Raw genomic sequence first — 13,589 nt, 5'->3', positions numbered from 1 at the left:
CATTCTGGTTCCATCCAGCCTGCAAGCCTGTATTTGTTTTATGCAAGTTTAATTGTCATTGTTCCCCACCAACACCATTAATTTTGTTTAATTGTCACAGCCCCCCCACTCCAGCCTGAAAGCCTGTGTTTGTTTTATGCAAGTTTGTCATAGTCCCCCCCCCCACCAAAAATTCCTGAGCATTGTAGTTGGAAAGAATCTGAAAATGTCCAGTATCCCTAGCTATCCTTATATAGCTACAGTACACAGAGTTCTGTGGAATGAGGGAAGCTCCTAAAGCTCTTCACAATCTTAGACAGTTGTTATTCTTTGATGGGTGTTCACTACTGATTACTTGCAAAGGGACGGAAAATGCTGAACACAAATATGAAATCAAGATTCACAAAGCTGAGCAACCTGTTTCACTGCAACGTCATTTCAAAAACAGATTGCAACAGGATATTGCTGAATTGCAATCTTTACACTCATTACAGAACTCAGGACAACGGACCCCCGGCAATCTCCTGTTCTAGTCTGTTTCTGAAATGATGTTGCAGTAAAAGAGGTTGCTCAGCTTTATGAACCTTGATTTCAGATTTGTGTCCATTCATCTTTTGGTATACCCAGGCCACAGGGCACTGGGTTCAGCTACTGGGCAGTAGTTAGTAGGATCGTGCCACTGAACTGGTCACTATTAGGTTGGCAAAGGACTTTGCTGCTTAGCCCCAATGTATTCGATGTACTGTTTCTGTGCTGCAGTCCTTGCAGAAAGTAAATGCGCCCCCCCCCCCAGGTTCATTCTATTATTTGAACTAAGGTCTTGGGCGGGGAGGTTCTGGCACTGCCATAGTGGCATTTGTTCTGCTGGGCCCATAGCGCTGTTATGCTCCCTGCAAACAAGCATCCTCACCACAGTTGACTTTCCACTGCAGAGATTCTCTAGGGGAATCTGTTGCCTGTGTTTGTTTTTCCCATCATAGGAAACAATGAGGAATGGAGGCGACCAATTTGGGGTCCCATAGAATAGGAACCTCTGGTCCAACGTTTTTTGGAACATGGGGGTTCTCTGGGGGGAAAGGCTCCTCCAGCTACACTGCAAATTTGGCGCCTCTACCTCAAACCCTCTCCCCCCCAGCCCCCATACATTATACCCTATGTTTTGCCATTGACTTCAATGGCCTATAGGGAACAATGGGGATGCCCTCTTTGGGTGCCCCTAGACTTGGACTCCCTGGTTCAATATTTTTGAAACTTGGGGGTTCTGTGGGGAAGAGGTTCCCACAGATGCCTTGCAAATTTGGTGCCTCTCCCTCAAATCCCTTCCCCCCCACCCTCAGCCTTCATACATTATACCCAATGCTTTGCCATTGACTTTAATAGCCCATGGGGTATAATGGAGCCATCTATTTGGAAATAGTCAAATATCTCTGAATCATATTCAGCAACTGAATCTGATATTTGGGGATATTCGGTCCCCCAAATATTTTTGCCCCCGAATACCCCAAATCTGAATTTTACTATTTTTTTTCTTTTTGCACATCCATAGTCTATGCCTGTCTAATTGGTATGCCTGCACATATGTGGAAAACTGAAAGAGCAAAAACTATTCTGTGAACAGATATGTAAATCTGTGAACAGATATGTAAATCTGTGAACAGATATGTAAATCTGTGAACAGATATGTAAATCTCAGTTAATTTCCATTTTAATCTGTAAAATTTCCATTAACGTGAGCACAAATGTAGCAACAGTTTAAGCCAATAATCATGTTTTCTTAAATTCCTAATCTGTATATCATTTTTGTTCCCACTGGAGCAAGAACAGAACCTCCTTTTCTCTATTTCATTTTGCAGTGAACTCAATTATAGTATCACAGTTCCTTCTCTCTTTGCAACTTACTATGGTATCATCACACGAATTTATTTGACTCTGCAGGATAGTGCATCACAATAATGGAATTCTTTAGCTGCTGTTCCCCCAAGCAGTGGGACATTTAGAGCAACATTTTCAGGGTTGGTTTCCTTTGGAGCAGAGCATCAGAAATACATTGTTGCTTTGCTGAAACATGTTTGTTGTTGCAAATCTGAAAGTGAAAAAGGAAGCAGGCAAAGCCCAACAAACCCAGTGCACTCCAGGCTGCTTCTGTGACCCCTCTTCCTGCAGCAGCTAGTAAATGGTTTGGGTTGAGAAGGTCTTGACCCTTGAATTTCTGGCAATGAGCTCACTAGCACCTTTTTTCCCTGGCTGCCAGGTATGTTGTTTTCTTCTGCTTGCTTGACTGCCCTACTGTACAAAGCCATATTGTTGTTTAGTATATGTAGGAGAGTTTTTAGAAGCAAGTTTGCATTTCAGCACAAGGAAATACAGAAACATAGGTGAAAACCTGGGAGAGTTAGGGTGACCGACTTCTAAGTGTGGCCTGGAGCTCTCTTGGAATTACAACTGATTTCCAAACTACAGATACCATTTCTGCTGGAGGAAATAATAGCTACAGAGGGTGGATTCTTTGGCATCCCATCCCTCCTGAGCTGTCTCTGCTCTCCAAACTCCTCCTTCCCCAAGCACAATCCCCAAATCTCCAGGATCCCCCAGAATGGAATTGGCAACCTAGGGGTGCTGAGATTCCATGGCTGCCTCTGAATTATCTTCCCAGGAATGATTTCTAAACAGAAATCTCTTCCAACCCACACCCACAAACACACAATGAGGCAGTGGCTGCTTTATCTTTGCTCACCTGCTGTCTTCCAGTTTATGGGAAACTATTCTTGTGAATAGGAGTCCCATGGCGCAGAGTGATAAAGCTGCAGTACTGCAGTCCTAAGCTCTGCTCACGACGTGATTTTGATCCCGGCAGAAGCTGGGTTCAGGTAGCTGGCTCAAGGTTGATTCAGCCTTCCATCCTTCCAGGGTCAGTAAAATGAGTACCCAGCTTGCAGGGGGGAAAGTGTCGTTGACTTGGGAAGGCAATGCAAACCACCCCGTAAAAAAGTCTGCCATGAAAACGTCGTGATGTGATGTCACCCCAGAGTCGGAAATGACTGGTGCTTGCACAGGGAACTACCTTTACCTTTACTCTTAGATATAGATAGATATGAAGCTGCCTTATACTGAATCAGACCTTTGGTCCATCGAAGTCAGTATTGTCTTCTCAGACTGGCAGCGGCTCTCCAGGGTCTCAAGCTGAGGTTTTTCACACCTATTTGCCTGGACCCTTTTTTGGAGATGCCGGGGATTGAACCTGGGACCTTCTGCTTCCCAAGCAAATGCTCTACCACTGAGCCTCCATCCTTCCCAGAAGGATGAAACAACTCTTGTGAAACTCTTGTGAAACAACTTTAACTTGCAGTGTTGGACTACTTGCACACCAGTACAGACCCACATAAATGTAGGTCTGTAGTGGGCTGAAATACAAGTATGGCTTGGTATATAGCAGTACCTCATAGGATCAGGTTAAAAGATGAGCAGAACACAGCTTTGGATAGCAGAGTGTTGAACCAGGATCCTGGAAACCCAGGTTCAGATCCTCACTCTTCCATGAAAGCTTACTGGGTGACCTTTGACCAGCCACTTTCTCTCAGCTTAACCTACCTCAAAAGGTTGTTGTGAGGGTAACATGAAGAAGGGGAGAACCATGCTATAAGGTGCTTTGAAGAGAAAAGCAGGATAAAAATACATAGCAGAAAATTAAAGCAGCCATCAGGAGCCTTGGCTCTTGGTCTGCTTGCATTACTTCCATTGATTAGCATGTCCCACTGAGGATAGCAAAAGTATCTGGTGTCCCTCTAAATGGCAGGTATGGCCTGGCCATACTGTCGGTGATCAATGGGCAATATCTTTGATGAAAAGAAGACATAAAGCTGATTTGTTCTTGCAGGAGAAACATATGTCATTCTGACACCGGGAATGCCAAAAATAGCAATAAATCTTTCACAAATCAGAATATTAGTTTTCCTGTGTAGTGCCTGCATCATCACCTGACCAAACAGATCCTTTCACCATCTCCTGTGGGTAACAGGAATGAATGCAAATGCATTGCTTGATCCATTAGTTGTTGTCATGCTTTTTGTAGGTATGAATTTGCTGGTGGCTTAATGTTCCTCTTTAAATCTTTAATACAATTATGCCATTCAGTTATAGTGGAGATATATCATACAGCAGTTTTATTGGGGTGGAGAAAAAATGAACTTGAGTAGCACTGGCTTTCCAACACATAAGAGAAGTGTGTGTATAGTAAAAGTAGAATGGGATAGTTATTCTCAAATGGGTATTTCTTATTGACCTTTGCAACTGCCCAGCAACAGTTTACAGATAAGTCAGGATTGAGTCCTGAGTCTCCTTATGCTACCTACTACCAAGTCCCAAAGAAAGGAATAAAAAGACAGAAATGAAACAAAATCTGCAATTGCAAAACTTAGTGACCTAGAAGCAGGGGCTGCACTGGGTCCTTCGTCTGCTGGGGTGCTGGGAGGTGAAAGGTGCTGGGTGCTGGGCAGGTAAAAGGGATGGCAGGGCTGCTGTGCCTCACTCTTGCAGGGGAGGCAGCTAGGAGTGAGGCCACACTGCCTCTTTCATCTGCCTGGGTTCCGGGCGGGTGAAAGCAGTGGTGGGGCTGGTGTGCTTCACTCTGAGGCTGCCTCCCCTGCAAGAGTAGGCAGCCTCAGAGCAGGGCCACTCTCCTCTAAGGAGAGGAGCACACACTGGCACACAGTCCCGCCGCTCACAGCTTCCCAGGTCTGTGATCTGGGAAGCCGAGAGTGGCGGAGCGGTGCAAGAGGGAGCCTGAAGGTGCCCTGTAGGCAAAGTGGCATCCGAAGCAGCTGCCTACCTCACTTTCCTCACCATCCACCAGCCATGCTTAGAAGTTAGTGACCTAGAAGTTCAGCATGATCTGGTGTTCTAGAAATGTGTATTACATTGGAGGCTACAGACTTCACTACCTGCCAAAGACGTTACAGAAGGTAGGTCCTCTTGCTCTTTTGTACCTGCTAACATTTGGATTTGGATCAGCAATTTACATAGACCCATTGCTTCTTTCCCCATGTCTCCTTTTCATACATTGCTCAGTTTCTTGGACTTCAGATGACTAAAACTTGGTGCTCACATGGTACAAATGCTAGGCTGTGAAAGGTATTTTTCCCAAAGCTTTAGGCAGAAGAGGCAGGTTTCATTGTTCAGAGTTAGGATTAGCTTCCATGTAGTTCACAGAGCTGACAGACTTTATGAATGAGTCATTTTATCCTTGTGGTGTTTTTATTAACATTAAATTTATACCTAAAGTCCCCCCCCCCCCAAATGACTTTCTAATCAGAGGAAAGCTACTCATCTTGAACCCATGTAGTGAAACATTTACTTGCTATCTAGTTGGTTTACTGATCACATTACTATAATCCAAATTATGCTGATACAGAAATGTGACCAGGATTCGCAAAGTCATTTCTCAGCCTTTAAATAACATTCTATAACTTTTAGAATTACCTGTTTTGAAAACAAGTTTTAGTTTAGTAGTGTTCATGTTATTGAATAAAATTATAACCTCATAAATCTCATTACCTTGGGAATACTTAAAGTATTGTATTACTTCTGTGAAAGAGGACAGGGAATTTGTGCTGTGATTTCTTAATTTCTCCCTTTGAATTATGTCTGTTCCTGCTGTTTTAACGAATTGGAAGCAACTGTTTTTAATGAAGTGGGTTTTTTTTTTATCAAACATGCCCATTCGTACAGAGCTTTGATTCGGCATTAGTAAAAAAAAAAAGTTACTAAATTGAAGAAGATCCTGTTTTCCTGGCACAAGATGCACAACCTTTGACAGTGCCATCCTAAGCAGAGTTGCACCATTCTAAGCCTATTGACTTAAATAACCATAGAAGAAGGCCTTGAATTCAGCAGGAGCTCCCAAGAGCACAGATCCTGAACCTTTCTGATGACCCCACTCCTCCTCCCACCTACTCTCTTCATTGAATAGTAGGTGCAGCTGCAGGATCAGGAGAGCAGGCATCCAGCCAGTCACCAGGAGCTTTGCCACACACACAGCAGCCCTGCAACCCTGATTAACACCCTTTCTCCACTTTTTATGTGATTTTGGGTGGCAGGTGGCTTGCTGGCCTTTTGAATGGGGGGGGGGCAGCCCAGGAGAGCCCCAGGAGAGTGAGGCCTGCTTGGCTGGCTGGATCTCTAGCCAGCCCAAGCAGGCCTTGATCACCTGGGACTCTCCTTTCTAGCATTGGGTTGCTTTTGGCTGGTGGGAGGGGTGGCATATGCTAAAGAGCTCCACCACCTATTTTTCTGCAAAACGACCCCTGCACAGAAGGGTATAGCTCTGTTTAGGATAGTACTGTTAGTAGTGTAATCCTGTTTAAATGTACTCCATTCTAAGCCCACTAATGCCAATGAGGTCAGACTGGAGTATAGGGTTGCCAAGTCCAATTAAAGAAAAATCTGGGGACTTTGGGGGTGGAGCCAGGAGACTTTGGGGGTGGAGCCAGGAGACATTGGGGTGGAGCCAAGAACAAGGATGTGACAAGCATAATTGAACTCCAAGGGAGTTCTGGCCATCACATTTAAAGGGACAGCACACCTTTTAAAATTCCTTTCTTCCATAGGAAATAATGAAGTATAGGGGCACCATCTTTTGGGGCTCATAGAATTGGACCCTCTGGTCCAATCGTTTTGAAACTTGGGGGTTATTTTGGGGAGAGGCACTAGATGTTATACTAAAAATTTGGTGCCTCTACCTCAAAAAATAGCCCCCCCAGAGCCCCCAATACCAATGGATGAATTCCCTATTATTCCCTATGGGAATCGTTCTCCATAGGGAATAATAGAATGCCCAGTAGACATTTCCCTCCCCCCCCACGCTTTCTAAAAGGGGGGAGGGCCTCCAAACCAGGGAATCCCCTGCCCCCTCCCTCTCACACACACATACACACTTACCAGATCTTCTTCCGGAGAACTCTTGCTGTGAAAGTGAAAGCAAAAGAAAGGGCGGGGCTGTTCTCCCAAGCCCTTCCTGCTCCCTGCCCAGCCTTAAAGGGGCAGACATTTTACAAACGGCTCAGGAGCTCTATAATGAAGCCTACAGGTATGTTCCCCCCCCTCCACCCCCCACCCCCCGCTTCCCACTTCTTGAAGACCGGGAGATGAGGCTGCAAACCCAGGGGACTCCCGCCAGAGCGGGAGGGTTGGGAAGCCTACTGGAGTAACTACATTGGATTGCACTGTAAGTATAGAAAATTATCCCAAGGAGGTGAGCATGCAGTAGCTGCAATCAGTGCACTCTTGCATTGCCCCAGTAGCAAAGCTGTGCCCCGTGCAGTGATTTAAACCCATCATACCCCACCTGCAGTGGTTATTTACTAGGTGAGAGTGGAAGAAGTCCCACTCCCTTGCTGCCTATCTTCACTTTGGCAAATGGCTGGGGGGAAATGTGGAAGCCAGAACAGCATCTCATAATGTCTTAGTATCTTTTTTAGCTACATAAAAGGAAATGGCATTGCCACACTGCAGGATGCTCTAGCATTCACTCAAAACTGTATTGTAAAACCATAGAGTTTCAGATAATGTTAAACTGCCCAGTGACACAGTGATGTCACTTCCGGTTACACAGCCAAAATTGATGTCAAGATGTTGTGGGATACTGTTATGATGAATGTCTACCCCATTCAGTCTTCTGGTAGTTGCAACCTTAACTCCTCCCCAAATAACAGCTACTTGCCTACATACAGGCCTGGCATTTGCATGCCCCATGGCGCAGAGTGTTAAAGCTGCAGTACTGCAATCCTAAACTCTGCTCACGACCTGAGTTCAATCCCCGACAGAAGCTGGGTTTTCAGGTAGCCCGCTCGAGGTTGACTCAGCCTTCCATCCTTCCGAGGTCAGTAAAATGAGTACCCAGCTTGCTGGGGGGAAAGTGTAGATGATTGGGGAAGGCAATGGCAAACCATCCCATAAAAAGTCTGCCGTGAAAACGTTGTGAAAGCAACGTCACCCCCGAGTCAGAAACGACTGGTGCTTGCACAGGGAACCTTTCCTTTTCCTACTCTTCCTTAGTTTGCAACAAGACTCTGGCTGCAACCAGTTTGCAGTTACTCAGGAGCATTGTCACGGTGAGAGAGCATGTTGTAGGCAGACATACCAAAGGACGTTTTTGCCTCTGCTCTTATTGGGAGTAACTCATCACCCAGGGCTGTCCAAAATGCATGCCACTTCTAGCAACCATACTTTGGTTGTTGGATCCAGGTAGCCATTGCTTGAATCCCACCACTCATATGTAGCACTGAGGAAGAGAGTGGCATTCCCCCCACCCTTCCTTCCAGCATGGACTAGAATTCTCATGGACTGCAGCAGGAACAAGCCCAAGATGCAACAAGTTCCCTTTAGAAATTCCCTTTAGAGCATGGGTGGCCTAATTTGCTTAATGTGAGAGCCACAAAGAATAAATGTCAGATGTTTGAGAGCTACTAGATATGAATGTCATGTTTGAGAGCCGCAAGATGGATGGACAGAAGGAAGGCAAATAGATGGGAAAGGAGGGACTGAGAGAGAGGTGGAAAGAAAGCAACTTTTAACTTTAAATGCATTCTCTAAGCCTCCAGCTGGCTTAGCTTGGAGAAGTGATTTAAAGAGAGAAATGCCTTCTCCGAGCCAGCCAATGGAGTGGGGGAGGGCTTTGAGAGCCACACAGCATGTGTGAAAGAGCCACAGTTTGGCCACCCCTGCTTTAGAGCTTCCCTTCCCTACATTCATAAATTGAGTTGTGCCCATAGATTCCAAAAGTGATGGTAGAATGCAGTGTTAACAAATCACATAGAGAAAACAAGTCCTTTATGTTTTACCTTTTTACTTTACAAAGTATTGATTGCTAAAATTTTGTGTTATCTTAGACAATTTATACTTAATACTCCAGAAGAATCTTGTTGTCTTGTGTTTCTTTTTCAGCCTTGTCACTTATATCCTTTTCATTGATTTTTGTGAAATAATTTAATGTTTTAAGGATAAAGGAAATTTTACAGTGGAGGGACTTTCTGGGCTTTTCTGTACCAGCAGCTTGCAGTTAGCAAAGTACATAAAAGACACGGTAATGCTCCATCAAGCTCCAATGGGAATTAAATACACGTAACTAAATGGTATGTTGTAATGTGTTTCCTGGAGTCATTACTTCTCTAAAGAAGTAGCATTCTACTTCAGGCTCACGCAGATTGGCTGCCTTTTGTCTACTCAGCAACACAGTGCACCCCGTATCAGTCAGGCTGACTGAGTCAGTGGTGTTTAGAAATAAAATTAATGCAAAGCTGGTACTGAATGTTGCTTTATTTTTTTTTCTTCAGTTTTTCCAGCATTCAAAGTGGTTTTACTCAATCTTATCAAAATACATAAAACTGAAATAATGTAACTGCAGCTGGCTCACCTGTGGATATAACTGTGATGTGAGTGGTCTACTCACATGAGCATTGTTACATCTGCACAGGAGTCTCTTGGGATATGATATGTCTCCATCTCTGCGTTGTTTAAAAATGTAGTTTTAAAAATCACGGTAGAAAAATCCTTGGAGAAGTGCCATAGTACAGCACATGCTTTTCATGCAGAAGCTCCTAGTTAGAATCTCCAGCTGCTCTCATCAAAAGGTTTTAGGCAAAACCTTGGAGTGCCACTGCCATTCAAAGCAAACTACAGTGGATAAACCAATGATTCAGTATAAGGGATCCTCCATGAGTCCCCTTCTCTAATGTTACATGGCACACGTGAGCAGTCGATTAAATTGGAATGCTGCCTGCAGTAATGTCTGTGCCCAGGGGTTGTTTTGTAGAAAAATAGGTGGTGGAGCTCATTAGCATAACTCATTAGCATATGCTGGCCCCCCCACAGCCAAAAACAACCTGATGCAAGAAAGGAGAGCCCCAGGTGAGCGAGGCCTGCTTGGGTGGCTAGAGATCCAGCCAGCTGAAGCAGGCCTCACTTGCCTGGGGTTCTCCTTGGGGCACCCCCTCCCAGTCAAAAGGCCAGCAAGCCACCCGCCACCCAAAATCATATAAGAAGTGGAGAAGGGTGGAACAGGCTTCTCCAGGGGTTAATGAGGGCTGCTTGGGGTGTGGCAAAACTCCTGGTGGCTGGCTAGCTGCCCGCTCTCCTAATCCAGGAATTGTTATGCAGCTGCACCTACTAGTCAGTGGACAAGGTAGGTGGGGAGGAAGACAGGGAAGCCTCAGAAAGGTTCAGGATCTGTGGTCCTGTGAGCTCCTGCTGGATCTGAGGCCTGTCTGTGCCACCTCCTTGTTGTGTATCCCACAAAGCCTGATAACTAGGGGAGTCTTGGTATTAAGCCTATGTTTACTGTTTGAGGGAGGTTTCTTCCTAGTTTGAGCACAGACGTACCCTTTTCGTACTAGAACCCATTCCCAGAAGGTGATTTGAGTGAGCAAGACTACAACCAAAATACAATTTTAGTCAGTGAGAACCAGCGATTCCCTTCTCCACTCTGTCTCACTAATTAAAAACATGAGAAATAAAATTTGATCCTGTTAACATTCTAGCAATCATCTTTTGCTTGTCTCAGCAATGTACTGGGACTCTTAGGGCAAGGTCTCCATGATACCAGATGAGCTACTCTGATTATGTCAGAAGACTTATCCATTATTTGCTTTGATGAGTAAATGAGGCAGAAGCCTCCAGAGGAAAAAAAATAATCTAATATCCTGGGCCTGCTTTGCAATAGGCTTTCGCAAGCAATCATCCAAGATATCCAGTCCATGGCAATGTTCTTCATATAGTGTACCAATTTTACCTAAGCATTTTTGGTTCACCTAGCACAGGAGAATCATAGAATCATAGATTTCTGTATTTCCGTTGCCCAGAATACTGTTGCTATTCTTTCCTTGTTACCCCAGAAACAGATTTGATCTTTGTTTGCAATCCCTTTCAGTCCTTCCTAGAATCATGCAGGTTCATGCTGATTTTAAGTAGGAAAGTAGTTTTTATACTGGCAATAGAGAATGATTGGCCTTCGTAGAGATATTCCAGACAGAATTGTCAACCACAATGAATCTCAGGCTCATGAGCGTATGCGTCTTTTTCCTGCCCATCTGGGCACAGTACAGGGTGAACTAGTTTTTACCATGTCATGTCATCTTTCTAGCAACTTGTTCAAAACCACTTTTTTCCTCAGGACAGATCAGATAGGGAGATGCTACATTAAAATAAATATGGGTACAACCTATTGAATTGCTGCTTCCTCCTGATGTTTTTTTTTTTTGAGGGGGGGGGGGAGAAGAGAATGCAAGACTACAAAACTCATATCAAGGTAGGGATTCTTAGTGAAAACTGAACATGGCTATGGGAAAGAATTGGGCTGTAATAGGAAATTGGCTTTTGCAGTCTCAAAGATACAGGACCTTTCTTTCAAGGGCTGTTCCCAGATACCAATTAAACATACATTGCTACCACTGGAACAGAACTGGGGTATTATCAGGGGTACCTAGGGCATGAGTATTACATACCTATGTGGAATTACTGATCATGAAGCAATGTCTTTCAGACTCTAAGATCAAATCTCTAATTCTGGGACAAGTCAGGTTTCTTTGTGGGCAAAATATTTCCTGGATTTCTCTAGGGAAAGTGATGACAGATCCAGATAGATTATTATTGCTGTCTGAGCTATGTGTTCACTGTTCTTCCACAAGTCGTGTTTTGATGTTATAGCAAATTGGTTTTCAGTCTAGGAAACTTTTCCTCAGGAACTCCCAGAGGTTCCTCTGCAAAAAGACCAGCCGTGGCAACTTTCCTACCATGACTGATCTTCCTTTGCAGTGCATAGCTACAAGGGAGTGTTGGGATTGCTCTAATAGGGTTGCCAACTTCAGGTGGGAAATACCTGGAGATTTTGAGGATGGAGTCTGAGGAGGGTGGGGTTTGGGGAGGGGAGGGACTTCAGTGGGGTACAATGCCTAGAGTCCACCTTGCAAAGCAGCCATTTTCACCAGGGGAAGTGATCTCTGCTGGCTGGAGATAAATTATAATGCTAGGAGATTTCCAGCCATCACCTGGAGGCTGGGAACTCTAGCTCTATAGCATAAGTGACTATAAATGACCTTGTTAACATACCATGCATGGTGTAGTGCTTGTCTCCACCTAAGATCTGAGAGGCCCATGTTCAAATCCCTATTTGGACACAAAATTTACTGAGTGACCTTGGACCATCTACTCGTATAACTTAACAGGAGTGATAAGAGCTCTTGCCAGTCCCTAGGTCCAAGTGGGGGGTTCCTTACCCCTAAACAGTGATGTGATGATGTCACTCGGAAGTGATGTCATTACATTTGAAGATGAATTTACCATAGAGTTTTGCCTAAAACCAGAGTGTTGCCCCTGCTGTCGCCAATGCAATTATGTCACTTCCAGGTGACACATGTGATGTCTCTACCCACTCTGGAATGCCCCCCCAATCCCCCCGCCAGAGTGACAAGAGGACCAGGCAACCCTATCCACTGAGGATGGTTGAGATATTTATGAACTGACTGTTTGCCCTAGAGCAGTCCTTAAGTCCTTTTGCAGAATGCACAGGTTTGATAGCCAGTATTCAGAGTTTCTTATAAAGCAGGCAAGTTAATGTGAATTTCTTATAAACAGTTTAAGAGCCACTATTATGAAGAAAGTAGAAACAATAGCTTTGGCTCATGCTGAGGTTGTAGCATAGACATTTATCCTGAGGACGATACCTCACTTAACACTAAAATTCTGTTCTGTCTTTAAGAGCTGTCCTTAAAACCAGCCTTTTTGTAGTTGTACGCCTTTTTGTATAGTTGTCAATTTAATCATTGCTATCTATCTTCCACTGGTTATTAATGATATAGAAGTTGGTTGCTGGTTCTTTATGCCATTTGGCTCCCCACAATATTTTCGGAAGCATACAAAATTGTCTTATAGTGAGTGAGTCAGACCATTGGTACATCGTCAGTACTGTCCACTTAGCAGCTCTCCAGAATATCCGATAGAGATCTTTTGCATCACCTGTGACCTGATCCTTTTAATTGTAAATGCCAGGGATTGAACCTGGCACTTCTTGCATCTCAAGCAAGTGTTCTTCCATTGAGGCACAGTTCTTCCTTCAGTTGCTAATTAAGGATTTTTTTTTTTTAGCCTTTAAGTATTTATGCAAATAAAGATCTTTTATTTAAAACATGCTTTTATTTTACAGCTCATTCAAACATTTGATTGGGGGCCTGGATGATGTTTCCAACAAAGCATATGAGGATGCTGAAGCAAAAGCAAAGTAAGTCCTTCCGTCTTTTTTTTATCCTTCTCAGTGTTCTTGCCAGCATGCTACATTTTTTCAATAGATATGTATGTTGTAAGCATTCTTGCTTTGATGGCATAAAAAATTTATTAGAAGGGTAAAATAAAATGATCATCTTTCTGCTACTGATGTTTTTTTTAAAAAAAAAATTCCAATTCCACCCAAAGGCAGAGAGCAGATTAGATGGTTTTGTAGAACAATATAAATAAAAACAAATCCAAGAACCACACAGGCAACAAAACAGTAGCGATGGGTTGCATTTGGCTTGGTGGGCCAGAGGTTATACAGGCCTGAGTTGGTTGCTACAACTTCACTAGTTTGC

At 44.0% G+C, this 13,589-nt stretch overlaps 1 protein-coding gene across 3 annotated transcripts in view; it reads left to right on the top strand.

Annotated features, from left to right (window-relative positions):
* The window catches only part of PRKG1 (protein kinase cGMP-dependent 1), a 1,148,292-nt gene that overhangs the window by 1,006,791 nt on the left and 127,912 nt on the right, over positions 1-13,589 (top strand). For all 3 annotated transcript variants that reach the window (XM_060241248.1, XM_060241246.1, XM_060241247.1), the window contains one exon: positions 13,169-13,243. In XM_060241248.1, the coding sequence (XP_060097231.1) occupies positions 13,169-13,243 (75 nt within the window). The remainder of the gene's footprint in view (positions 1-13,168; positions 13,244-13,589) is intronic.

The sequence above is a fragment of the Heteronotia binoei genome, chromosome 6 (genome assembly GCF_032191835.1).
Source record: "Heteronotia binoei isolate CCM8104 ecotype False Entrance Well chromosome 6, APGP_CSIRO_Hbin_v1, whole genome shotgun sequence".
NCBI classification, from domain to species: domain Eukaryota; kingdom Metazoa; phylum Chordata; class Lepidosauria; order Squamata; family Gekkonidae; genus Heteronotia; species Heteronotia binoei.
Note: the sequence above shows the minus strand (reverse complement) of the source record. Positions and strands in the feature narration are given on the sequence as shown.